This window comes from Erinaceus europaeus, chromosome 7 (genome assembly GCF_950295315.1).
Source record: "Erinaceus europaeus chromosome 7, mEriEur2.1, whole genome shotgun sequence".
Classification (NCBI taxonomy): Eukaryota; Metazoa; Chordata; class Mammalia; order Eulipotyphla; family Erinaceidae; genus Erinaceus; species Erinaceus europaeus.
Window position 1 is genome coordinate 71,845,415 of NC_080168.1, and position 25,042 is coordinate 71,870,456.

General features: G+C 38.3%; 1 protein-coding gene across 2 annotated transcripts in view; it reads right to left on the reverse strand.

The window, feature by feature from the left end:
- Positions 1 to 5,373: 5,373 nt before the first annotated feature.
- The window catches only part of ZMYM2 (zinc finger MYM-type containing 2), a 114,202-nt gene continuing 94,533 nt past the window's right edge, over positions 5,374 to 25,042 (reverse strand). Inside the window, exons 15-25 of one of the 2 annotated variants that reach the window (XM_060194739.1) lie at positions 24,489 to 24,618; positions 23,179 to 23,294; positions 21,903 to 22,074; positions 19,459 to 19,584; positions 18,711 to 18,805; positions 16,799 to 16,967; positions 15,547 to 15,698; positions 11,020 to 11,134; positions 10,132 to 10,383; positions 8,822 to 8,942; positions 5,374 to 7,448 (exon numbers count right to left, since the gene is read on the reverse strand). In XM_060194739.1, the coding sequence (XP_060050722.1) occupies positions 7,256 to 7,448; positions 8,822 to 8,942; positions 10,132 to 10,383; positions 11,020 to 11,134; positions 15,547 to 15,698; positions 16,799 to 16,967; positions 18,711 to 18,805; positions 19,459 to 19,584; positions 21,903 to 22,074; positions 23,179 to 23,294; positions 24,489 to 24,618 (1,641 nt within the window). In that variant the 3' untranslated portion in view covers positions 5,374 to 7,255. Of the gene's footprint in view, positions 7,449 to 8,821; positions 8,943 to 10,131; positions 10,384 to 11,019; positions 11,135 to 14,099; positions 14,183 to 15,546; positions 15,699 to 16,798; positions 16,968 to 18,710; positions 18,806 to 19,458; positions 19,585 to 21,902; positions 22,075 to 23,178; positions 23,295 to 24,488; positions 24,619 to 25,042 lie in introns of those variants that run through there. The other variant, XM_060194740.1, reaches the window with a different exon arrangement.

Consider the following 25,042-nt stretch of genomic DNA (forward strand, 5'->3'; position numbering starts at 1 on the left):
TTGGTAACGTGTTCTCTATGTGGAGAGCCACCACCTGGCCTACAATGTTTTTTTGTTGTTGTTGCCTCCAGGGTCATCGCTGGGGCTCAGTGCCTGCACTATGAATCCACTGCTCCAGGAGGCTCTTTTTCCCCTTTTGTTGCCCTTGTTGTTTATCACTGTTGTTATCATTATTGTTGTTATTGCTATAACTGTTGGATAGGATGGAGAGAAATTGAGAGAAGAGGGGAAGACAAGAGGGGGAGAGGAAGACCTGCTTCACCTGCAGACCTGCTTCACCGCTTGCAAAGCAAACCCCCTGCATGTGGGGAGCTGGGGGCTTGAGTCAGGATCCTTATGTACCCCTCTGCAGGTGGGGTTGTGGGGCTAGGGGTTCGAACCAGCTTCAGATGGGAAGTACAAAGTTGTTTTTGTTTCTAAATTCAGTAATGTTTCTTGGACCATTTATGCCTATTCTAAATATTTCTTGCCTTTCTCTTTAAAATGAGTATGCAAACTTTACCAAGAGCCTTCATTGACCTCTATCAGAACTAAGCAGTAAGAGAAAGTAACTAGGTATTTTGTTAGAGGGAGAATACCTACCAAGTCTGACATTGGTTTTCTTTTTTTTTTAGAGTATTTAAAAAAATTTTTTTTTTAAAAAAGTTATTGTTGTTATTGATGTTGTCATTGTTGGATAGGACAGAGAGAAATGGAGAGAGGAGGGGAAGGCAGGTGGGGACCCGGGGGGCTCGTACCAGGATCCTTGCACCAGTCCTTGTGCTTTGTGTCACCTGCGCTTAACCCGCTGCGCTACCACACGACTCCCAGCATTGGTTTTCTTACACATGTCTGCAATTACCTATTCCGGAGATCCTGAAAGTCTAAAAATTTGTCTTTCTTGTTAAGACAGAAACTGATCTGGACCTAACAAAATAAAAAGATTTCAGTAATTCAGGACAAAGAAAATATCCAAAGCAATTATATTTTCAACATCTACTACTATAAAAAAATTCTGAGACAGGGGTAGATAGCATAACGGTTATGCAAAGAAACTGTCATGGCTGAGGCTCCAAGGTCCCAGGTTCAGTCCCCTGTACCACCATAAGTCAGAGCTGAGCAGTGCTCTGGTTAAAACAAACAAACAAACAAAAAAATTCTTAGTGGATGAAGATTTTAAAAAGCCTGATACATTGGCCCTTGTATCTAATATATTGGACCATAACCCAGAAGCTGAACCTACCTTGATTCAGTATGTTTTTTGTAATATAACCTTCTAGAATTTTTCCCCTCCAGGTTTATCATTGTGGTAGTGGTATCCTCCACTCCCAATACACATTTTTCAAAATACAGGGTAAGACAGAGAGGGGGAGAAACAGAGAAAAGAAACCTGCAGCACTACTCCTCTGTTCGTGAAGTTTTCCCCCTGCAGGTAGGACCTGGAGGCTTGACCTAGGGTCCTCCCACAAGGTGATGTGTGTATCTTACCCACTCGGCCTTTGAGAATTCTAATGTATAGTTGGGATGCACTAACCTCCCTTCTACTAGCTCACTTTAGTTACTTTTATGAGTAGTTATCTTTTTAAAAATCAAAGAGCTACTACTGTGAAAATGTCACCAACAAAAGTTATCAGCAGTTGACATACAGACCAGTTCCAACAGAAAAGAAAGAAAAGCTACATGTAGGAATTTAATATTTTAATACAGTCACAAGTGGTGGTAAACCTATTTCTAGATCCTGCTTTTTTAAAAAAAAAAATTTATTCCCTTTTGTCACCCTTGCTTTATTTTTATTATTGTTGTTATTGATGTCATTGTTGTTAGACAGGACAGAGAAATGGAGAGAGAAGACAGAGAAGAGACAAAGACTCCTGCAGACCTGCTTCACTGCTTGTGAAGCGACTCCCCTGCAGGTGGGGAGCCAGGGACTCGAACCGGGGGTTCGAACCGGGATCCTTCCGCCAGTCCTTACGCTTTTCGCCACCTGCGCTTAACTGCTTTTTTAATACGTTTTTTCCGTCTTATTGCCCTTGTTTTTCATTGTTGTTGTAGTTATTATTGATGTCGTCGTTGGTGGATAGGACAGAGAGAAATGGAGAGAGGGGAAGACAGAGAGGGGGAGAGACACCTGCAGACCAGTTTCACCATCGGTAAAGCGACCCCCTTACAGGTGGGGAGCCGGGGGCTCGAACCGGCATCTTTACGCCGGTCCTTGCGCTTTGTGCCGGTGTGCGCTTAACCCACTGCGCTACCGCCCAACTCCCAAGAAACCTCAACTGCTTTTTAAAAAATATTCTCTTCTGTTACCCTTTTTTTTTGTATTGTTGTGGTTATTATTATTGATATTGTTGTTGTATAGGACAGAGAAATGGAGAGAGGAGGGGAAGACAGAGAGGGGCAGAGAAAGACACTTGTAGACCTGCTTCACTGCTTGTGAAGCGACGCCCTTGCAGGTGGGGAGTCGGGGCTTGAACCGGGATCCTTATGCTGGTCCTCGCACTGCTCCATGTGTGCTTAACCCGCTGCGCTACCGCCTACTCCAGATCCAAACAGCTTTTAAGGTATCCCTACACAATTTGTTATGATCACGAGTATATTCTCTGTTATGTCCTATAGTAAAATGCACATAAAATATCTTGTCTACTGTCTGTAAGCTTTGGAAAACTGCATGTATGTGTATGTACACACATACACACACAGGAAAGAGGCAGAGAGAAGCTGAGAAGAAAGGGGAAATTAGGGAGGGAAAGAGGCACTGCTTCACCACTTGAACCCAGTTCCTTATGCACTGTAAGTTGGGCAGCCAGGAGTGCCACCACCTGACCCCAGAAACTGTTTCCTTAATCTTTTCTTTTTCTATTAACCATGGTTCGTTGTAGTTCTTTGGTACTAAGGAAATGTGTAGCAAAGATTTGTGTCTTATTTAGTCTTTTTATTTTTCTTATATTCGAAAGGATAGTAATTGAGAGAAGAGGGGAAGATAAAGAGACCTGCTTCACCACTTGTGAGGCTTCCCCTCTGCAGGTGAGGACAGAGGCTTGAACTCACAGACCTAAGCATGGTAATGTGTGTGCTCAACAGTGTGCCACTGCCTGACCCCTTTAAAAAATTTTATTTTTATAGAGAAATTGAGAGAGGGACAGAAATGGGAGACACCTCCAACACTGCTTCCCACTGATTAAACTTCCCCTTTCAGGTGGGTACCAGGGGCTTGACCCCCAGTCCTTACACATGTTTGTTTTGCTTTTCTTTTCCTTTTTTTTTTTACCTGAGCAACACTCAGCTCTGGTTTGTAGTAGTGGTGGGGATTGAACCAGGAACCTCTAGTACCTCAGGCATTATCTTCTGCTGGTTCTATCTTCTTGTCCCTTAAGTCGTTATTTTTGAGAAGCTATCTGAGCAGAATACTGAGCTAAGGCAATTTTTAGAAAAGGCTTTAAGCTCTCCAAGAAAATGCTATTTTTAAAGTAAGTATCAAGGATTCAGATGTAAACATGGCAAGTGCCTACTTACATTCAACATGAAATGAATCAGAAACTCCCATATCAGACATCAAGACAATGACTTCATTTTACAGATAAACTCAACAGAATGTAGTTCTGAATCCCTTAGACCTATGGTTGTTTTTCTCACTGCTGTATGACAGAAGTCACACGCTCAGTCACAACTTTACTTGTATCCATCAGTGATACCTCCTATGTTGGGGTACATCTTTGGTTTCACTTCTAATACTTTATTTACAGATAACATCTTAGCTCATTTGGTTCTTTACCCCCACCCCCAAAAGGTCTAACCTGGTGAACTTGTCTGAACCCAATAGTTAACTACATTATCTGCCCAAATTTGAGATCAGTATCTCCTTGCCCAGTAGCATCTTATTCATTAGGGTATACCTTTTTGTCTAAAGAAAAAAAAAAAAAAAAAAGACAAACTGGGAAACTAGGCGTTTCTACTTTCAGATGCATATGGATGCAGTTAACCTACTGTGGACATGAACTTCTGCATTGTTAGTAGACTTTGAGTATCATTTCCAAGTGTAATATACTCAGAAACAACAACCAAAAAGCACTTCACACCAGAAAATAACTGAAGCTAAAAAAACTCAAGGAACACCTCAAAAATGAATTGGTGAGAGACCATGGTGAAATTGCAAATGTTCTGTAAAGAAATTTATTTTTTAAAACTATTTTCATGTGCACTGCCATGGATTTTCTGATGGAGGGAAACAGGTTATCCTTGTATATGTTTGTTTCTTCTTCTCTTTTAATTTTTATTTATTTTTATTTTTTACCATAGTTTTGCTTAACTCTGGCTTACAGTGGTGCTTTTGGAGATTAAACCTGGGATAAAGCATTAGAGTCACTTTACATAACCATTAAGCTATCTCCCAGGCTATCCTACAGTGAAAGAGTGATACTTCTGTAGTACTATATGCTGGAAATAATTACCAAAAGGTGTCTATTTTTATAGTTGAGACTGCAAGATATTTAAGCTCTCAAGTTAAGGAGGATCACATCAAAGTAGTGAAAGAGAGAAAGAAAGAAAGCAATTTTATGACTTCCCCATTATCACAATTCTTAAGACTATAAGACTATGTATAAACAAGTTACCCTTATTTCCAAATCACAATTGGCCAAGATAAATTTCATCAGAAAAAGCGAAATTTAAATGCATAGTACAATATGTATCTTCCTCCTATCTCAATAGGTTTAATATGCTGGTGTCTTGGTGTAGCACAATCAAAACTTGAATCACTACTTCAACAAAAAGTATTTCTATGTCCCCCCAAAAGAAAAATATGAGCTTATTGCCTAGAACAATCCTTTAATAGCTTATATTACCCAGTACAGTTAAAAAAATCTAAAAAAAAGTGTCAATGATTTAATCTATATGGGAAATTCATTTTTCTCAATACAAATAAAAACTTTTCATTGGTCCATTTGAAATGGCAAAACCTTCTTGAGAACAGAAAAATATAGCATCTCCACTCTAACAAACATCTAGAGACAACAAAGTTATGTCACAGGATGCTATAGTCAGATCACCGAAAATGAGCTATGTGTTATTTTACTTCCTCTGCGAGGCTCGTTCTCAATAGTTAGCTACGACCACATACACTGAGGAAGACCAGGGAACCAATGAAATGTATTATTGTTGAAACAGGATTCACAAAACAAGCAATTCTTATAAAATAGTTTTTTTTTTCTTTCCCCCCTGAGAGTCAAGTTCATCCATCCTTGGATTGCAACAAAGACAAGAGCTCTAAATCTTCAACCATTTCAAGATCAAAATTATGTAGACATTTTCTGTTTTGAAAAATTAAAATGGAAAGAAATGTCCATAACAGCAGTACCATGGCAGCAATGTATGGTATTTGGTAAAATATACATTAAGTGACATTTGGGAAAATCTTTATTGCTCTTGATGGAATATAGCACCACTAAGAAGAATAAAAGATGATTAAGGTTAACCACCTTTTAATCAATAATATGAATTTATAGGAACAGTGCTTAAAGAAGTAGTTCTGGGAAAAGGTAAGCATCAGGAAAATTCTGTATTGTATATCTTAAATGTTACTCATTTTCTTTTTCATTAAATAGACAATGAGCAATCTATTTTAGTAAAGTAATACCAGACTATCATTCTAATTATCAATCAACAAATATAAAATTAAGGGATAGAAATGTCAGTCAAATTTACAAAACAACATTATAAAGTAATTTTATGCCAAAATATTTCTGATAATTATTGCTTAAATATACAGTGATTACAGTTGTGAAAATTTTCAAATCATGATGAGAAGAGAAATTTTTCTGAATGCTAACAATGATCCTATGGAAGAAAGAACCATCTAGGGGAAATGTTTGGTTCAATTTCAGAAAGAATTTTAACTAAACATCCTTATTCTAAAAGAAAAGATCTGACTGGATAAATTGTTATGCAGAAGCACAAAGGTTTTTTAATGCAATCTTCTATAAGAAGTAATTAAAATTTAAAAGCCAAACAATCTAACAGCAAATGTGATTTCTTTTGAGATATATTTTATCCATCCATTTCTCTGTTCTTCAGTCAATTGAAACATCAGAATCACTACAGTGGCAATCCATGGTAGAATGTGACACTATCTTATTGAAACGAACTTGAGATTCTGTATCAACTATTTCAGGAGTGGCATTTCTAAAAATAATCTTCTCCAACATAGACAGTCATGACTGAGGGCAGGCACAAGAACGCTAATAAAATCTAGTGGAGTTTTAAAATACTACATGGGCATTACAACATGATCTATAGTCTTCAGGGGGAGAGGAAGAAAAATTTGGATTCTTAATGACTGGCACAGAAAACAGATGTTGATATTTTCATCAGACATTTTTACAAAGAAAATGCCTGGATCATGTTTTCAGCTTGTAGTCATTCTTTATAATAGGGGTGTGTATATATATATGCACATATGTGTGTGTGCGTGTGCATATATATATATATATATATGCACACGCACACACACACACACATATATATACACACCCATATGTGCATTTAATTGCTTGGGGTGATGCAGAGAGCCACAAAATGAGAAAAGGACACTAACGTTTTAATAAAGGGAACAGAAAGTCGTTTTCACCAGTATAGGTTCACATTACAGTACACCAATATTGACAGCATTCTCTTGTCTATTTTTGGTACAGAAGATGGTACCTTTCTACATAACCTTGTAAGGCTTCAGTAACTAAAACAAAGCAAAACAAAACTTCCCCAATTCAAAACAAAACAAAAAAAAGAATAAAGAAAGAAAAAGAAAAAACCAGCCTATTAGTTTACAGTTTATTTAAAAAATTCTGAAAGACACTGCAAGATCTAAGCTTTTAGTAGTGCTACCCACCCACAACCTGCCAAGGCCCCAGTCAAAGAGCTCCCTCCTGAGGAGGATCTGCAACAGTAGAGTTGTGAAATATGGATGTTCCTTACTACAAGAAAAAAAATTATACATGGCACATTCTCATTCATATTTTGTAATGTAAAAAGTTACAAACATACCTAGTCAAATAAATAATAATAAAAAAAAGAATTTGAATGTATTTGTTAAGTATCCTAAAACCACTACATAGAATAATGGCAACTTTCACTCACAGATTATTTACATGGTAATACCCAGTGTGGGTACACTGCTACAAAACTCAAAACAGAAGGAGTAAACTTGAAATGTTTTCCATAACAAAGATCTAGCAGCATGACTATCTAATGCTGTTTATCCCGATTGCTTCTGAAATGTTCCGTTTTAGTCTGTGTCTTCATCCAGTTCATAATTGTCTTTATCATAAATATCTTTGACTAAAAGAACCCGTACAAGCATATTTTCCAAGGTGTTTCGGTCCAGTGAAGTAGAAGTGTACCAGACAGGACTATCTGAAGAACTAGAGCATTCTGGTTGCAAATAAAAAACATCCATTCTTTGATTAAGATTCTGTGGACTTTGGGAGAAAGAGAGAGTCAATTTCATATCGCAGTATTTTCATTTCAAAAATAATTCTACCATTAACAACATTATGTGGTCTGACCATATACTGTATTATCTACATTGTGTCCAGTCACTAAACTATTCTGAAAGCTAATTTCTATAATAAAAGAGTAGTTCCTAGGCTGGCAGGGTGACTACCCAGGTGCCTTGCTATGCATGCAGATCAGGGTGGAGCCCTGTCGCTGTAGGAGGGGCCAGGGCACTGGGGGCAGCTCTGGCACTGTGGTGTCTCTCCCTCTCTCTTTAGCCCACTATGTGGTTGAAAAAGTGGCTCAGAGCAGTGAGGTTGTACTCTGGCTCCACAAAGCAAAACAAACAAAAGAATCGTTCCTTATAATTTAAACAGTGTTTCACTAAATATAAACATCGTCAGTACATAGCTTTAATGATTAAATCATTATAACTAAAGAAGGATATTACACTTATAATTCTAAAATACATCAACTATAACAAACATGCACCAAGGTTCAGAGACAATGACATAAGAAGAGGCTGGGCAGTGGTGCATACATTACTCCCCACCTGCGGGGGGCTTGCTACATGAGCAGTGAAGAAGGTCTGCAGGCGTCTCTCACTCCCTCTCCTAGTCTATCTCCATCTCTACTCAATTTCTCTCTGTCCTGTTAAATAAAAAAAAAAAAAAGAAAAGGGAAAAAAACTACTGCCAGGCATAGTAGACTCGTGCTGGTACCGAGCCTGGCCCAGCTAACCCTAGTGGTAATTTAAAATTTTTTTTTAAATTTAAAGAAAAAAAGTCTCAGAATTAATGAAATATACTAGTCACTTAAATACCTAAATCACGGGGAGTTGGGCAGTAGCGCAGAGGATTAAGCGCAGGTGGCGCAAAGTGCAAGGACCAGCGTAAAGATCCGGGTTCGAGCCCTTGGCTCCCCAGCTGCAGGGGAGTCGCTTCACAGGCGGTGAAGCAGGTGTCACTCTTTCTCTCTCCCTCTCTATCTTACCCTCCTCTCTCCATTTCTCTCTGTCCTATCCAACAATGACATCATCAACAACAATAATAACTACAACAATAAAAAACAAGGGCAACAAAAGAGAAAATAATTTAAAAATGTAAAAAATAAAAATATATTTATAAAAAAAAGAAGTTGCAATTTCATCAAAGTAAATGATTTCTTAAACACATGATTGGATCTTAATATATGAAGTATCTATACTTTATGACAGGGCTGAAAAAATTAAGTGAATGAACTTTATTAATAAGTGAGAATCTAAAAATAAGTCAATAAAGAATGTGTTCAATTAACATTTGCAAGTATTGAATTAAAGTTAAGTAATTTATATTAAAAAACTAAATAGAACACTTACCTTTTAGACAAATAGCATTCAAACATTTTCACAGGACATCGAGAAGGATTGGCTGTGTTCTCAATTTGTTCAAACACTGGCTCATCATCTTCATGTTTTCTTTTTCCAGTAGTAATTTTATCTTTAAAAAGAAAAACCACATAAACGTCATAGAGCTAATATTGAAGGATACTCTACTCATTCCATGCACTCCTACTATTACTAAACCAAAGAATGGTGAAAAGCATTCTTCAGAACTCCAGATTGTGTCTTCTGATACTTCATAGATTTTTATGCAAAATGAACAAAATTAATGTTTATAAAAGATACAGGTTGTTGTGGCCCAGGAGGTGGCACAATGGCTAAAGCATTAGGACTTAGAAATAAAAAGTCCTAGGAAGCAAAGGAATATATGTTCCAAACAAGTTGCAGAAGCTACCATGATGCCAACCTGACTCCCCTGGACAGACGACCTCACCAGTACCCTGGAGCCCCACCTCTCCAGAGCCCTGTACCACTAGGGAAAGTTAGGGACAGGCTGGGAATATGGATCAACCTGCCACTGCCCATGTAAAGTGGAGAAGAAATTACAGAAACCAGACTTCCCACCTTCTGCACCACATAATGATCCTGGGTCCATGATCCCAGAGGGATAAAGAATAGGAAATCTTCCAATGGAAGGAATGAGATATGGGACTCTGGTGGTGGGAAATGTGTGGAATTTCACCCTTCTTATTCTGTGGTTTTATTGACATGTTCTATTTTATAAATAAAGTATAAAAGCAAACAAACAAACAAATCCTGAGTTTGATCCCCAGCATTACATGTGCCAGAGTGACGCTCTGATTTTTCTATCTTTCTCTCATGTTAATAAATAATTTTTTTTTTTGGCCTCCAGGGTTATCACTGGGGCTCAGTGCCTGCACTACAAAGCCACTCCTCCTGGAGGCTTTTTTTCCCCTTTTGTTGCCCTTGTTTTATCATTGTTGTTATTATTGTTGTTGTTACTGCTGTCGTCATTGTTGTACAGGACAGAGAGAAATGGAGAGAGGAGGGGAAGACAGAGGGGGAGAGAAAGATAGACACCTGTAGACCTGCTTCACCACTTGTGAAGCAACCCCCCTGCAGTTGGGGAACTGGGGGCTTGAACCAGGATCCTTATACCGGTCGAGATTCGCTCCACTATGCTACTACTACTGCCCGGCTCCCTGTTAATAAATAATTTTAAGTTGAAAATGAGGTTTCTACATGTGACACAAGTGGCCCTTAAGACGGAAGGCTTAGCTTTCTCTGTGATAAGACAACCACAAAATAAAAATCTGCTACACTACCTTCATTATCTGTTCCACATAAGGAAGACACTTGGTATCGAAGACACGCTTTGTTTTCCATTGTTAGAGGATTTTTTTTCCAGTGCCTGAACACGGTGCCAAAGGAAAGTCTTAAGTGTTGTTCCACTGTTTTCAGCCCAAAATACTTAGTGTTAAAGTAGAACAGGGTATTCAGAAGAGCTACTGGAGAGTGTGAACCTAACTGTTTTATCCTCCAGAGATAATCTTCTTCAACTCGTGAGAATATTGACCCTTAAAAAGAAGTATTTTTAATCAGTATAATAAAATAGTTTTCTTCTAACCATCTAGAAATGAAGTTAAGGACAACCCTGTCCCAACCCTCCCTTCATACCAGGCCAGCTGGAATAAAGTTCAGAATTACCTATGCAGCTCTGTAACAATACAGAGACCTGGGGACACATTAGACTACAGAACTAGCACCCGTGGCATAAGGAACTGGATGTTGGCATATAAAGGTGAGAAAGGAAAGTAACTCTAAGATTCCTGGAAAGGGGGAGGGAGGCTAGGAAAGGGATTAGAAATAAGAGACTGCCTTTCACACACATATATATATATATATGTTTCTACTCATATATGGAAGAGGTCACTTTAGAAATTTCTATTAGAATCTCCCTAGAAAGGTTTAAGAAATAAACATCCAGTTCCTTGATCCAGAGAAATTCCCCTTTACAAAGTTCTTCATAAACACTATGTGTTTTATGAAGTAATCATGCTCGTTTCAACAAATATGGGCAGGCAAACTCATGAATAGGCATTCTTAACAATATGTAATCTACTTTAAATCATTTCCTAATTACTTTAGTACTTGATCCTTAAGTATGAAAATCCCAGTAGTAAGTTAGCATCACTTATTTAAAAGAACATTACCATCTGGAAGTATGCTGGGTTGCCAACTTCGGAGTATTTTATTCAATTCTTGTTCAAATGTATGGTACCCTGGATCAATAAATATGTTGTCTTTTCGATTACTACCACACAAGTACTACAAAAGTAAAAAAAAAAAAAAAGGAGATCTCATTCATTAAAGTGAATATGTATACTTGTTTACACTGTTTCTTCAGAAAGAAAAAAGAAAGCTTATACTTAAGAAAAGCAAGCATGGGTGGGGAGATAGTAGAATAGCTATACAAAGAACAGTGAAGACACTAACAGAAAAAATGAGATAACTGATTTTAATCTGTAAATTCAGAGACCACAAAGATTCATAAATACCAGTTAATCTGTTTTTCAAAAATCTTGAAGCTGAATAATATACCCAAGAAACCAGAGTGTAAGAACTGAACTGGCTTCTCCAGTTCATTATACTGTAGTTGAAGAAACAAATTTTATTTTTATTTTTTTTAATAAATTTTATTGATTTATTATTGGACAGAGACAGCCAGAAATTGAGAGGGGAAGAGGAGATAGAGAGAGACAGAGAGACACCTGTAGCCCTGCTTCACCACTCGTGAAGCCTCCTCGCCTGCAGGTGGGGACCAGTGGCTTGAACCCGGGTCCTTGCACGCTATAATGTGTGTGCTTAACCAGGTATAGACTACAAAGTATAGACTACAAAGAATAAGTATAGACTACAAATTAGGAGGAATTAGGAGGGGGTTAAAAAAAAAAAAAAGGTCTGAAGTGTAAGGAGAGAATGAGATCTAGGTGTATGAAGAACCCTCACAGCATTCTGGCTTTGTCAAATCATGCTTTCTTATTTTCTCTCTGTGCTTAACTTTCAATAAGCCAGTACAAGTCTGTGAAGTATGACAGACTTTATAGTAATGTCTGAAGGCAGATCATACTGAGCTAAAAGATGCAATTGTGAATACTAAAAAATGAGTACTAAAAATACTCGAGCTTGAAACAAACAAGAAACCAATAGTATAGATGAAGCAAAATTACAATACAAACAACATTCAAAAGAGGGCGGAAGGGGGGAGGGGGCAAGCAAAGTACGTAACAAATACAACATAGTGAGCAAGACCAAAGGAAGCAGTAAGAACACTGACTTTAAAAGATCTAAAACCAGGCTCCACAAACTAAAGCCCTTGAACTAAATCTGGATGATATCAGTTTTGTTTTCTTAGAAAGTAGATGCATTCATTACATTCATATCACACCTGATTTCCAGGCTCCAGAGGTAGAGCACAATGATTAACTGTAACAGACAAGTATGACCTACAAAGTTAAAAAGGTGTACTGATCTGGTCGAATATTTTTTTTTTTAAGTTTTTTGGCCTAAATACATCAAGATAAGTATTGTCAGACTGAATTTAAAGATGGGTCAGGGAGGAAAGGCCCAATAAATAACATGCTGTCTATATCTACTTACAAAATGCAGACAAAGAGACATGAAAAGTGAAATGATACTATACACAGTATACACTAAATCAAAAATGAAACTAGATATCATTATATGAAGTGATCTAATGTCATAACTATTAGTCAGAAGGAAGATTATCAAGCATCATTTCAAAATGGTAAAGCAGAAATGTCTACCTCATCAATGCCTTCTGCATGGAACAATAGTCTGCCAACCATGTGACCACCTGCAATCCCTCCCCTGCTTTGAGGTCAGACAGAGGGCAGAGATTCTAAATATAGCAGTCCCTAAACTATGTGGAAATGCTCAATGCTATAGTTGTGGTGTCGATTGGTTAAAACAGAAAGGAAGGTTCCCAGATTTTTAAAATGAAAACTTACTGTGCACTGTAAACAAAAGCACAAAAGTGAAATCCTCATGTGAGGGAAATTCTCCTGAAGGAATATTTGGCTCTGATTTAACAGCCAAAGGAAAATGATTTCCCCATACATGCGTAATCTAAACAAAAGGCCCCAGGCTACTGAAGCTCTCAACTCAGATCTGGCATAAAAGCATTCTCTGAATGAAATGCCCACATTCAGTCCTTCTGGAAAGACTTCACGAAGCCAACAATTACATGATGTGCTTCCCTTTTTGATCCAGAAGGACTAACAACATGCTTTCTCTGTCACTGCTGTGATAAAAGAAGCAGTGCTGTGTCATTACTGTCATTGTTATTTCCCACCATGAACAAATACCTTATCTACATAATTTACAAACACCTCATCACCCCTTCACCTAAGTCCTGCACACCGGCGTCCAGTAAGGGAGGGGGGGAGCAGCTGTGTTTGCAGAAGCAGAGTTATGGAAAAGTCAAATAAAAACAACACATTACAACAAGTGATCCTAGAGTCTGATAAGCAGCGATCTTAGGATTGTCCCAGAAAATCTTCAACTACACAGTTAGTGATTTATTTTTATCCAGAAGATAAACTCTTCAGGAAGAATTCTGGCTTTTTATTTTACTTAAATTGTGTTGCAAACAGTTTTAGATCCACTCATAGAGCAGCATTAAACAGTGAAAAGAGCATAAGCTATACTGGCTACTTTGTTTTCTAGAAGTCACACTACAAAGACAGAAACACGTACAACTAAAGGTTTTATCTAGCCCAACATATCTAAAACATGTAACTTCAACATATAAAAACCAATGTGGTATTTTAGCTTTTGTAAACACAATTCCTGGGAGTCTTGTATCTTATACTTAGTTCAGACTAGCTACATTTCAAGTCCCTGCTTTCTTGTCAATTAAAAATGCAGAGCAGAGGCACAAAGCACAAGGACCAGCATAAGGATCCTGGTTCAAGCCCCCAGCTCCCCCACCTGCAGGGTAGAATAGACACTTCACAGGAGGTGAAGCAGGTCTGCGGGTGTCTGTCTCTCCTCCTGTCTTCCCCCCCTCTCTCCATTTCTCTCTGTCCTATCCAACACCGACAACATCAAGAACAACAATAACTACAACAATAAAACAATAATGGCAACAAAAGGGAATAAATAATTTTTTTTTTTAAATGCAGAGCAGCACATTGTCAGTTGTCCATTCACAGGGTAGAGATTTGGGCACTGGTATGTGAGAAGCAAAATACATGTTCTATATACCTACCATAGACAGTAAGTTGTTGAAAAGCAAATAAGTCACAGAAAATGCTTAGACCGTTCACGTTTCCTGAGACACATTAGTTGTCACTAACAAAAGTAATATATATTGTCAAAGAATATTTTGGAAAGCAAGCTTAACAGGAAATCTGCTAAAATATAACAATCTATTTTATTTTAATGCTGAGAATAAAAGACATCCATAATTTTCAGGCTACTGGAAATATTTAAGATCCCAATTAGAAGTCTCTAAAATTGTTTGCCTTGTTAAATGCAACCTGCATAAGATTTGATTAAGACCAATGTAGAGGGGCAGGGGTAGATAGCATAATGGTTATGCAAACAGGCACATGCCTGAGGCTCCAAAGTCCCAGGCTCAATAAGCCCCTGCACCACCATAAACCAGAGCTGAGCAGTGCTCTGGTTAAAAAAAAAAAAAAAAGCCAATGTAGCCAAAGTGTCAATACACTAAAAACTCTCATTCAGTTAAATGTTAAATCTTGCTAAGAATGAGCATTTCTTGCTCAACAATTTGTTTGGCTTTGTATGTTAACTCTCTTTTCAGCCACCAGGTTCCAGATGCCATCAGGATGCCGGCCAGGCTTCCCTGAAGACCCCACCAATGTGTCCTGGAGCTCCGCTTCCCCAGAGACCCACCCTACTAGGGGAAGAGAGAGGCAGACTGGGAGTATGGACCGACCAGTCAATGTCCATGTTCAGCGGGGAAGCAATTACAGAAGCTAGACCTTCTACCTTCTGCAACCCACATGCCCCCAGAGGGATAGAGAATGGGAAAGCTATCAGGGGAGGGGATGAGATATGGAGATTGGGTAGTGGGAACTATGTGGAACTGTACCCCTCCTACCCTATGGTTTTGTTAATTTATCCTTTCTTAAATAAAAAAATAAATTAAAGAAAAAAGAATGAGCATTTCTGCAACTGTTACCATTTGCTTTAAATAACATTCTAGCTTTCAGCTGCCTAATTCTAAGAGGGGGAAAAAAAATTGAAATGTCATATTTAAAATGCTTGCCACCTGGCGCCAGGTAGTGGCGAACTGGGTTGAGTGCAAACATTACCATGCATAAGTCCCCAGTACCCACTCACAGGGGGTAAGCTTCATGAGCAGTGAAGCAGGTTTGTAGGTATGTGTCTGCCTGCCTGTCTCTCCTTCCCTCCCGGCTCCCAACACCCTTTGTTATTAAAAACTATATTAAAAAGTCAGCATTAGGGAGCCCAGGTGGTGGTGCACCTGTTAAACATTCCTGTTACCATGCTTAAGGACCTGGGTTCAAGTCTCCAGTTCCTTCCTGCAGGGGAGAAGCTTCACAAGCTATGAAGCAGTACTGCAAGTATTTACTTTATCTCTACCTCTTCTTCCTTCTCAATGTCTCTCTGTCCTATCAGATAAAACAAATAAACTTTTTTTTTCAAATTGACATCAAATTACTAACCTCTTGTATTCCAAGGCAAAGATAATAGATGCTGTCAGGTGCATAATTTTCTCCATTTGGACGTCGAATTTCATTGACAAAATGGGCCAGCCCATAGTTAAGCTCAGCTGTTGTGTGAGAAAGCAAGTCCTCTTTTAACTTTACTGATTTTGCTGAAAGGGAGGGAGGGAAATAAAATTCAAAGTTTAGTAATCATTATTACTTATCAACTTAAGATCAAGAAACTTTCTAAATTTTATTCCATTAAGAACTTGAGAGTTGTTAGTTTAGCTTGGTATAGATTGCGCTGCGTCCTGCATGAATAAAGAGACACTGTGTACAGCTCAACCATGAGTCCCTGGTCATCTGTTACCCGCCCGTGAAGCCAGCCCATCGAAAACAACAATAATGGCAAAAATTAAAATAAAATGTTCAACAATAAAGGCGTATGTAGGTAAAGTTTTAAAAGATGGTACTGGAGCTGGGAAGTGGCACAAGTTGAGCACACACATCATCATGCACAAGGACTTGGGTTCAAGCCTCCAGACCCCACCTATGGGGAAGTTTCATGTATGGTAAAGTAGTGTTGCAGGTTACTCTCACTCCCTCTCTAACCTTTCCCTCTCAATTTCTCTCTGTCCTATCAAATAAGTAAACAAATAAAAATATGGTCTTATATGTGTCATGGTTTACTATAAAGCCATGAAGAAAAAAAAAAAAGAACTTGAAAGTATGGGCAGGAGGTGGCATATATACATGTATTACAATGCATAAAGACCTGGGTTTAAGCTGCCGGGCCCTAGATGCGGGGGTGGGGGTGTCTCTCTGTCTCTGTCTATATCTTCCCCAACCCTCTCAATTTCTGTCTCTGTCCAATATATAGACAAAAATAAATAATTTATATAAAAAGTATTAAAAGCACTTGCAAGTATATTGTATCAAAGAAAAAACTCTAGGAAGGAGGACAGGAAGAAAGATTGGAGTCCTAGAGCATGACAATGGAAAAGGACCCAAATCAGAGGTGAGTGTTTTGCAGACACCTGTCACAGGGCAACAAGAGATTATAACCATGTGTCAACAACTGTACTGTAAACCACTAACCAACCCCAATAAATTAATTTTTAAAAACTTGAAAGTAATAAAAAATACATTTAAATGTACTTAAAATGTTTTAAACTGTATTCATTCACACTTTATTTAAAGGTAATTGATGGCAAATCTTTTTTTTTTTTTCCTAGTTGGAGGCAAGGAAAATAAACTCAAGAGTACTTACGAGATTTCAGCTCATCTAATACTAGCAGATCTTCATCAAGTTGCCTAGTTTTGACCCAGTGTTTCCATGCATTTACACCATATGTGTACTTGAAAGGGAAGCTGCACTCTGAATTGTCAGAGCTATCATCATGAGACTGGTATCCTGATACAGCTTTTCTCTTGGCTCCCTATTAGCAAAACACCATTCATTGTAAAACTGTGTTTTTTGAACTTGGGACCTCATGCTTGACAGTCCAGTGCTTTATCCACTGCACCACCTCCTGGACCACAAAGCTATGTTTTTTTTAAGCCTGCATTATTTCATAACTTGATATGTCATATCTCAATAAATACAAATTACAATAAAAACAAATTACTAAACTGGCTGGTAATGCTGAATCAGAGAACAGTTTCCTGCCACCATGCTTGAAATCGTATCTGGGAGTTCTACAGAAACTACTTTGTACAACAAAAATCTTACTACATTCTGTTGTGAAGAGTCACTGGTGAGAAAATATAAGACCTAAGAAGCTAGCAATCTGAAATAGCAAACACTTAATACTAATAACAGAAAATAAGTAACTTTTCAATGTTTTAATCCTGTACAGAATGCTGACTCAACTTTTTCAACTTCCTTCACTTTCTTAATGTATCATGTACTATACAAGTTTTAAATCATGATGTAGTTCAACTCATCTATCTTCTCCTTTTATTATTTTTACTTATGGTGTCAGGTCTACGAAATTACTCAAAATCATGAAGGTTCAGTCCTGTTTTATTCTAATACTTCTTCATTCTTAGATCTTGAATTTGTGTGTAGCCCACTTGAGTTGATTTTTGTGTGTGGTGTCAGGAGGGGTTCAACTTTATTTTACTACAAGTACATAGTATGCAATGTTTGTTTGTTTCCACTTCTTCATGGAAAATTTTGTGGTCACTTTTCATGATCTAGAGCTTTATGTTGGAAATCAGAAATAAAGTTGTTGGTAAAATATCCAAAACAATTACACCTGTGGTTACATTTAGACTTAATCTACTGAAGTAGCCAAACTATCCAGTATGTCTTCTGCATACAGAAAAGAGATCAGGTGTAATAAATTATGACTATTATTAGTCTTATAAAAAATGGGGAACACATGTGGCACAAAGTGCAAGGACCAGCAGAAGGATCCCGGTTCCAGCCCCCGGCTCCCCACCTGCAGAGGAGTCGCTTCACAAGCGGTGAAGCAGGTCTGCAGGTGTTTTTCTCTCCCCGTCTTTCCTCCTCTCTCCATTTCTCTCTGTCCTATCAAAAAATGACAATAATAATAACTACAACAATAAAACAACACAAGGGCAACAAAAGAGAATAAATATTTTAAAAATAATAATAATGACGGGGAAGAGGGGGCCATGTGGTGGCACACCTGGTTGAGCAGACGTTACCATGAACAAGGACTCAAGTTCAAGTCCCCAACCCCAGTTTCACTGAGGAAGCTTTATAAACAGTGAAGCAGTGCTACAGGTATCTCTCTTTGTCTTTATCTCCCCCTTCCCTTTTGATTTCTGTCTCTATACAAAAATAAAATGAAGTTAATGGGGCGGGGGAAGAGACAGCTCCCTAGATAAGTCAAAATCCTTGTCAAGAAATAAGCAGTTTACATTATTAGCAGTTATGTCCAACTTTTATATAGGTCAAACTATTACAAAGATAAAACTTAAAAAGAAAATGTTATAATAATAATGGATATAATAATAAAATAAATGAATACAATAATAGTCTATGAAGTATTACTTGAGGCACACTGTACTTAGAAATTACCTCTTAAAGTTTTCTTAAATCTAGAAAGCAAAGAATCTTTCCATATTCACAAACATTAAGTAAAATCAATCACTCCTCAACTCTATACAGAAATATTAAGCAGACAAAAAAATATTAACAAGTTATATACCTTTTTTTTAGATCGAGGTCTAGGTTGTTCCTCATATTCTTCTCCAAAAACAGGGGGTAATAAAAACTCATTTTCCATATCAAGCTCCTCAGCAGCTGGCCAAGTGGATCAGAAGAATTTTTATTTCAAAAGCAGTGAGAGGAAGTTGCAACAGAAACACAGCCAACAAGGAGCCAAGCACTGAGTGTAGAGAACACACAGGGGCAATCCGTGCTGGGTGGAGAGCAGGGGACTGAACCCAGCACAGTCTAGGAGTCCTCATGCCTCATGCTCAGATGCTTAAGTTATATAGTGAACATAAACATGAAACCTTCACGCGGACATATGATATCATGAAAATTAACACAAAATAATCTTAGCATAAATGTATTCATCTACTGAATCTTTTAGAAAACAAAATACATTCTATTCAATATATTTCAATGACAGAATGAAAATTTTTGTTTTAAAGATTGTCTTTAAAATGCTATAATTGTTTAAAGTTTAAAACACATAAACACTTCTTTATAATTTTCTCTATCTTCAATTTGTACTATAATGAATTACTTTGAGGTTTCTTTTCAAGATTATAAGATATTCCTATAGTATGCCACATTAAAGGAGTTAACTGTGGATTTTACATAAAAAAAGAAAAAATATTATTAAAGGCAATGGCACAAACGAAAACGGCTTAATGATCATAACCACAGTCACAAATTCCCTAAGTAAATTCTATAACCATAGCCACGCTGAAAGATAGCATGAGTACCTCTGGGAAAATCTATTTCAATATCCAAATCTGGCTCATATGGTACATCAGGCATGCTGGACTGTGTCTCTGAGTCAGAATTCTTCAACAGATCCGAACCAATTATATCTGTATCAATAATTACACCTGCAATCAATTGATATCATTAGACACCAAAATAGACAGTCTCATCAGTACCAATCTTTCATCTAACAAGAAGACAGGTAATTACAAATGCAGGATAAGATGTATGTTAATATGTCAAAAAAAAAAAAAGGACACAGTGTAAACTACTTAAAATGCAAACTGCTGTAGACTTTACAATTTGGCTTTCATGATTACACAAAAACTTACATCTGGGAAATTGTCTGCCTCTCTTCAAAAGTTATTAGGAACGAGGGGCACACATTTCTATGCATGAGGACCTGGGTTCAAGCCCTAAGCCCCCACCTGCAAGGATGAAGTTTCACTAGCTGTGGAGCAGTGCTACAGGTATCTTTCCTTCTTTCTATTTCTTTTTCTCTTTCCTACTCTCTGTCTACCACCCTGTATTAAAAGTGATAGGGAGGGGAGGGAATGGGAGAGAAAGTAGGGTGGTCACTAGGAATAGGGAAGTCATGCAGGTACAAATATGAGCCTGGAGATAACCTTGATGGGGTAAAAATTATTAGGTGTCTTTTGATAGTAAGACTCCAATGCAGAGTGTGTTTCTTTTTTTTTTAGTTTATTTATTCCTTTTGTTGCCCTTGTTTTTATTGTTGTAGTTATTGATATCGTTGTTTTTGGATAGGACAGAGAAATGGAGAGAGGAGGGGAAGACAGAGAGAGGGGGAGAGAAAGATAGACACCTGCAGACCTGCTTCACCGTTTGTGAAGCGACCTCCCTGCAGGTGGGGAGCCAGGTGCTTGAACTGGGATCCTTAAGCCGGTCCTTGCGCTTTGCACCATTGTGCACTTAACCAGTTGTGCTACCGCTCAACTTTAAAATACACACACACACACACACACATAAAACAGTCCTCCAATGCTTTGATCAGCTGTTTCTCTACACATTTGCAATGCAACCCACAGTAATAAAAATGCATTTGATCCAGTTCAAAGCAGTAAGAGGCTAAATGACAGACAACATATGCACACTGGAAACAAGGATTTCACCCAAAATGACAGAAACAAGCAAACAAAAAAACCCTTTTCTGAGGGATTCATATATTCCCCATCTCACCTCAGTTTTATACTTTATTTTTTAGACTTTTCTTTATTAATTTTGTGAGGAGTAACAGATGAGGGAGAAACAAAGAAGCCAAAACACCGTTCTAGTCAGTGTGGTGACTGGAAACAAAGTAGGGGCCAAGGTCCTCTGGTGCGCAAGTCCTGCACTCTACCAGCTGAGCATCACCTCCAGCACCCAGGCTGCCCACTGTTTTAAAAACTATGGGTGGGAGGGAGTTGAGCAGTAGCACAGTGGGCTAAGTGCACATGCTACAAAATGCAAGGATTGGCCTGACGATCCTGGTTTTATTGTAGTTATTATTGTTGTTGTTGTTATTGATGTCATGGTTGTTGGATAGGACAGAGAGAAATGCAGAGAGGAAGAGAGGAAACTGGGGCTCGAACCGGGATCCTTACGCCAGTCCTTGCGCTTAACCCGCTGCGCTACCGCCTTTCTCCCAATAAGTGTATTTCATTTGTCTAGCTAATATTTTTGTAAGAATACAGTATATACTAAATATATCAAGAAATGTGCTAATTGATTATGCTATTGGTCTGACTTCTGGTCAACAAAGTTTCTTAATAAATACGGAGAAGTCAAAAGCTATACCCAGATTTTCTTTTCTTTTCTTTTATTTGCCACCAGAGGTCTTGCTGGGGCTCAATGCCTGCATCACTGTTCCCACCAGCCATTAATTTCCTTTTTTTAATCTGATAGAGACAAAAAGAAAAAGGGCAGAAGGATAAGGGAGAGACAGACAGACACCTGCAGAACTGCTCCACCGCCACCACCTGCTGGGAGGGGAGTGTTTACACATATTTTTGACAGCATGGGCCAGTCCTAACCCCCACGTTGTCCAGAAGTCAACTGTACAATCAATACAACAAAATTGAGGATTACTATTACAAAATAAGTATAGGGACCAAGATTACAACCCAGAATAAGTTATTTTTGTAACTGAGTGAATCCATTAAAGCAAGAAGAATTTTGAGCTGAGTTTACAAATGAAGCCCTGTTATTACTGATAGAGGAAATATATATACAGATTCAGCTTGGAATTGGGCTTGACTTAAACAAAGAACTGATAACATGGATCTCCCAACAGAAAATGCATGTTGGCTGTAATGCTTCCCACACTTCCATATCAAGTCGAAGCACAATGATGGACCCTGGGACATATTATCACAATGACAACCTTCATAAAGACCCAACAGACTCATGTATTCATGAAGTGGAATAATACACCGCAGCTTACTATTGATGCTGGCAGCTTCGGTCTTCCCTTCATGTTCTGTCATCATATCCGTCATTGTAAGCAACTCTGAATCAAGAGGATCTGAAGAAATTCGGGTTTTTAGCTCCTCAACTGCTTCTGGAATCTTCTCACTGCTATCCAGTGGAGCAGGCAGAAAAACAGGAACTGGCACCTATTAACAAGAGCATTCATTGTGAAGTTAAGTAAACATTACAGAGTGGAGGGTAGATGGCATAATGGTTATTTATGCAAAGAGACTCTCATGCCTGAGGCTCTAAAGTCCCAGGTTCAATTCCTGCACCACCATAAGCCAGAGCTAAATAGTGCTCTGGTTTAAAAAAAAAAAAAAAAAAAAAAGGAAACATTACAGGTAACTTTCCACATTGATGATTATCTGACACATAATTTACTTCACAATTCCACACTAGATAAAAGCTTTAGAAAGAACATACATAAAAATCGAGGCATCAACCGTGACAAAGAAATCTCAAATTACAAGTAGCAACTGTGTAACATAAAAATTAGAGACTTTTTGAAGTTGTTCTGTCTCACATGGAGCAATCAACCACCCCCCAGTCCTGACATGATGGTGTCTTTCAAGTGATTTAGGATGAAACATGATTTCTAATTCTGTTCAGTGTTTCAGTCTTAAATCGTTAGGGTTTTATAAATGTCATGAAGTAACACAAATATAAAACATAGTATGTGGAAAGCAGCTATGCTTACCACTATACCACCAACGCCAGATAAAACACAGTATGTGGGGAGTTGGGCAGTAGTGCAGCAGGTTAAGTGCAGGTGGCGCAAAGCGCAAGGACCGGCATAAGGATCCCAGTTCGAGCCCCTGGCTCCCCAGCAGCAGAGGAGTTGCTTCACAGGTAGTGAAGCAGGTCTGCAGGTGTCTATTTTTCTCTCCCCCCGTCTTCCCCTCCTCTCTCCATTTCTCTGTCCTATCTAACAACGACGACATCAATAACAACAATAATAACTACAACAACAAGGGCAACAAAAGGAAAAATAAATAAATACAAAAAAAACAATAAAAAACATAGTATGTGGAAAGCAGACATAAACATTGGCTAGACTTCACTTTCAATGATGGACAAAGTATTGCTGACAAAGGAGATTCACCAAGCAACCATCAGTTATTGAAGGAAGGCTAAGGCTCAGGCTCCTGTCTAACAGCATCATTAAGGTACTAATTGCAACAACACTGTTTTCCTCACCTATATCTAATAAATCTCAAGATGTGAAAGAACCTAAAATGCTGACTTACCGGAACAGGAACTGTGGTGGGGACAGGAATATTCTGGCTATACATGTGCATAGGGACTGGGATATACACAGGCACAGGGATAGGCACTGGGACATACTCTGTCTTCCAATTATCATCTGAAACACAAAGTTCGAGAAAGGAGCCACGCTAAGTAGAACCTAAAGAGAGCTGCTCAGTGCTAAAAATGATCTGGTAATCCCACCTCAAAAAAGCAATACCTCAGTACCCATTTAAAAGATTTTCTCAGTTTTCATAAGGCTCAATCACATAAAAATAGCACAAGAGCTGGATAAAGTTATTGTTCTACGCAGAAGACACCTAAATTAACTTTCATTTAATAAGAAAGCAAACAACCTTTAAAGGGTCTATAATTCCAGAAACCCTACCAGACTCCCCTTACAACTTCTTTAAAGAAAAAAGAATACATTTTACTTTGAGGCAACTATATTATTTGAATTACTTTATCTCATTCTGACAGGAAAGCATTCTGCTGACATTACAGAACACACAGGGAGGTGAGTAGCTGGGGGGGGGGGTGGAGTGCTTGAATCCAATTGAGTTTTTTTTTCTCCCCGTAATAAAGTTTATTACCAAAATGGGTGTACAAAATGTAAAGTACATTTCTGCACAGCAGAAAAAAAAGAGAGAGACCCTCCCCAACCCCTGGCATATGCAAAGATTTGGGTCCATGTAAACATAAAGAGGTAGGCATCCAAATATAGTTAAGCTGTTATAACAAGGGGGGGGTGTGTTCCCAACTATCGAGACACACTCCCCTAGACATGCTCTAGACACAGGTGTGTGTGGGGAGGGAATTAGGACCTGTGACAATTAAGTTTTTGATACAGCATTTTTTCATTTGTGACAGGAATTATGTTCCAAGATTTTTATCATTTTCCTTCATGATTTTCCTTCAGGATTTTATGAGAGCTTGTTTGGAGGTTCTAGCAGGGGAACGTAGCTACTCATATACCCTCGACCAAAGACCTGTCCGTCTCTATTCAGGGAGGGCCGTCCTCTTCAACCGAGCACGCAGCTTCGGGAGGGACGCATATGGAGTGGTGAGGGAGGAAGGGGACACCTGCCTAGCCAGAGAGATCAGCCGAATCAACCCTGGCAATCAATGGGGTGACAGATGTCGCAGCCAGATCGCCCTCACATCCTCAGGATTTTAAAATGATACACAGTTCTAAAGATAATTTTAAAAACTACAGAAAAACAGAATCATCAAAAAACTGAAATCATATAGTCTATCAGGTTAGGAAAGCATGAATTTCATGAAGTATAAGAGTGAAATTTTGCCAAGTTACCTGTTTGACAAGATTTGGTCTGCATGTGAGGTTTACAGTAAGTCGCCTTTGTCATTGTTAGAGGTTTACAAAGAACTGCTTTGTTTTTCATTTCTTTGTTAGGTGTTGGAGAAGGGGGTGGTGCAGAACCCTATAGGGAGGCAAAGACACGCATTTTATTTTTCCCTCCTATTTGTATTACCTCTTGGTGTCAACGAGGATCTAGTTTAAGAAATAGATGAAAGTGGAGAGTAAAATCAAATTATACTATTATTACTATGTCTAACAATATAATTTGAAAGAAGAATTCAGAACATATTCTAACTACTGGCATGTGAATACTTCATTCTATAGATCTACTTCACCTTCAATGGACACCATCAACATATTTTTTAAGTTTATTTTTATTTTTATTTATTATTGTATAGAGACCGAGAAAAATTGAAAGAGGAGGAGGATAGAGAGGGAAAGAGTCAGAGAGACACCTGCAGACCTGATTCACCTCATGTGAAGCTTTCCCCCTTGTAGGTGGGGACCAGGGGCTTGAACCTGGATCCTTCTGTGCCCTGCAATGT